Source organism: Eimeria acervulina, genomic scaffold, assembly GCF_000499425.1.
Source record: "Eimeria acervulina Houghton genomic scaffold, Eah_scaff1601, whole genome shotgun sequence".
NCBI lineage: Eukaryota > Apicomplexa > Conoidasida > Eucoccidiorida > Eimeriidae > Eimeria > Eimeria acervulina.
This window is the reverse complement of record NW_013550178.1, coordinates 1-2998: the sequence shown is the minus strand read 5'-3', so window position 1 is coordinate 2998 and position 2998 is coordinate 1. Positions and strand designations below refer to the sequence as shown.

The window sequence follows — 2998 nt, the reverse complement described above, 5'->3', positions numbered from 1 at the left end:
TAGGGATTGTAACCCCCTGCTGTTGCTGCTGCTGCTGCTGCTGCTGTCTCCGTCTCATCCTCAAGCAGCAAACCCGCTCGTTCCCTTGAGGTGCATGCATGCAAGTCGCAGTGGTGCTGCAGCAGCACGCGGCAGCAGCAAGGCAACGCAGGAGACACAGCGGGGTTCGCTACTCGTCTAAACATTCCCCCCTTCCAGCTTGCTGTTGCTACACCATCTGCTGCTGCTGCTTCTGCTGCATCTGGAGCAGCATCTGCTACTGCATCTGCTGCTGCATCTGGAGAAACATCTGATGCTGCATCTGCATCTGCTGCTGCGTCTGCATCCGCTGTTGCTGCAGCATCTGGTGCAGCAGCAGCAGCAGCAGCAGCCTCAAAAGCTTCTTGTGGTGAAGTTTGCTGCTGAAAGCCAAGGGACAGAGTAGTTCGCTTCATGTCTACGAGGCCGGGTGTGCAGACTCTGCTGAGGGTGAAAGGCTGCAGCAGCAGCAGCAGCTGAGAGGAAGAGAGGCGTCTCTCTCTCCACAGCTGAACAGCAACAAGGAGATCATGCAACAGCACGCTGTCCCCTTGCTGCAGCGACAGCAAGCTTCCTTCTGCTGTTGCTACAGCACGCAATGCCTCTACTGTCTCCACAGCAAAGCGAAAGACAGCGCGGCTGCGGGCCCCACAGAAGGGGAGTCCAGATATTTCTGTTGCTGCTGTATAAACACTTAAACCCTCACCATCAGCAGCAGCAGCAGCAGCAGCATCAGCACCTTCAGATACACCCCGCAGCAAACTTCCAACAGCAGAAACACAAGAAGCAAACTCCTCCTCGTTCTCTTCTTCCTCCTCACACCCTATAACCCCACTCATGTTGCTGCTGCTGTTGCTGCTGTTCTTATTGCTGTTGTTCTCGCCGTTACCGTTGCTGCTGTTGCTGCTGCTGCTGGGTAATGCATCAGAAGATGCATTTTGTTGTTTGCTGGTGTGCGCTGTCTCTCCTTCGAGTGCTGTTGTGCTTTCTGCATGCATGCAAGAAGAATAAGCAGCAGCACCAGCAGCAGAAGAAGAGAGAGGGTTTGTTTGTTGCTGCAAGCAGCTGTCTACAGCAGCATTCGATAGCAGCATCTGAACGAGGGGCTCGGGGTCATAGGCTTCAGTTGCATATGCAGGGCGATGGATAGCAAAGGATCCTGAGTCTGTATAACAAAAAGAAGGCAATTGTTGCTGCTGCTGCTGCTGCTGTTGCAGCAGCTGCTGCTGCTGCAGCTGCATGCATTCTAGCCCCCCCTTTAAGACGCGCAGCAACACCGCAGAGGCCTGGGGGGCCCCAACAACTCCTTCTCGACGTACTGCATGCATAGCGCGGCGCAGCAGCAGCAGCTGCTGCTGCCGCTGATGCCTCAATGCAGCACGGAAGAGCATCTCCTGCTGCAGGGACTGCAGCAGCTGCAGGTTCAGCAGCAACGCCGGGATCCGCTGCGGCAACACCCGAACTTCGTTGGGGCTCCTCTGCAGCTGCTGCAGCAGCACTCCCACGCCTCCCTCATCTGCAGCAGCAGCAGCAGCAGCAGCAGCAGAAGAAGAAGAAGAAGAAGAAGAAGAAGAAGAAGAAGAAGCAGAAGAGACATCTGTCGTTGATGTCTCAGTCACAGTGGAATTCTTCTCTGCCCCTGCAGCAACAAAATGCGGGTGATGGAGGCGAGCAGCATGAAAAGAAAAGAGCGCCGCTACCGCAGCAGGAGATCCTTCTGCTGCTACTGCTACTGCTGCTGCTGCAGCAGCAGCAGCAGCACCATCAGTGTCTTTGTTTGCCAAGGAATCGGAATCGGGATCGGGATCGGGATCGGGATCGATCCCAGGGGCCCGCTGACGACGCCTTCGCTGCCGTCTGGCGAGCTGCGCATACAGCCGAGTGCGGCGCTGCATGCGCAGCTGCAGCAGCGGGTCGTTGAGAGTGAGAGGTTTGCAAGTAAGTCTGCCGCTTGTAGTCAGTGCAAACAAAACAGATATTGCTCCAGGGGTTTCAGAGGGTAATTCCCAGCCACGTAAATTGCTGACAGGTGCGCCGCACTTGCTGCAATAAGAAAGCCAACCACCAGAACGCAACCCCCCACCTGCTGCTGCTGCTGCTGGGGCTGTTGCTGTTGCTGCTGCTGCTAGGGCTGTTGCTGTTGCTGCTGCTGCTGGTGCTGGGGATTGGGGTGGTTTGTTTTTTGCGCCGCAGAGTTTGCAACGGATGCTGCTGCTGCTGCTGCTGCTGCTGCTGAGGCCCGCAATAGTGTTGCAGCCTTCTCGTGTGAGTGCATCTCGTGCTGCAGCTGATATAGGTAAATTGATTAGACAAGCGCCAGCATACCCATGAAAGGAAGCAGTAGCAGCAACCTCATCCACTGTTACTTGCAGCGGAGGCTGCTGCAGCCATGAAGACCCCACAGGTGTCTTCGATGGGATCGTCTGGGATCGATCCCGGTGCTCAGCACCCCAACTCGTACGAGGAAACATGCAAACCTCAGCCTGCATACATATATTCACATCAATGAATTCTTGCTGCTCCTGCTGCTGCTGCCGCTGCTGCTGCTGCTGCGGTGGTTGGGATGTCTTATGCTGCTGCCTCTCTGCTGGTAGTGCTGCTTCTACTGGTGCAGCTGCTGTTGTTGTTGTTGCTGCAGCTGAAGTGCATTAGCTGCCTGCTGTTGCTGCTGCTGCTACTACATTACCACAGGTATATATATGATTATTGCTATTAATATTATATGGAAGTATTATAATATTATTATTGTTGTTATAAATATTGATAGTAATAGTAATAGTAATAATATTAAATTTAATATGATTATAATATTCTGCTATCTCCACCCTCTTGTTTTTATTTGTCTGTCTGTGTATTGTTGTGTGCATATTTATTTGCTGCATTTTAATTACATAATATTATATTATATTATATTATATTATATTATATTGTATTATATTATATTATATTATATTATATTATATTATATTATATTATATTA

At 51.7% G+C, this 2998-nt stretch overlaps 1 protein-coding gene across 1 annotated transcript in view; it reads right to left on the bottom strand.

Annotated features, from left to right (window-relative positions):
• The window catches only part of EAH_00061510 (hypothetical protein, conserved), a gene marked incomplete at both ends in the record, with an annotated part of 3467 nt that extends 966 nt beyond the window's left edge, over window positions 1-2501 (bottom strand). Inside the window, one exon of the mRNA XM_013396988.1 lies at window positions 174-2501. Within this exon, the coding sequence (XP_013252442.1) occupies window positions 174-2501 (2328 nt within the window). The remainder of the gene's footprint in view (window positions 1-173) is intronic.
• Window positions 2502-2998: the final 497 nt, after the last annotated feature.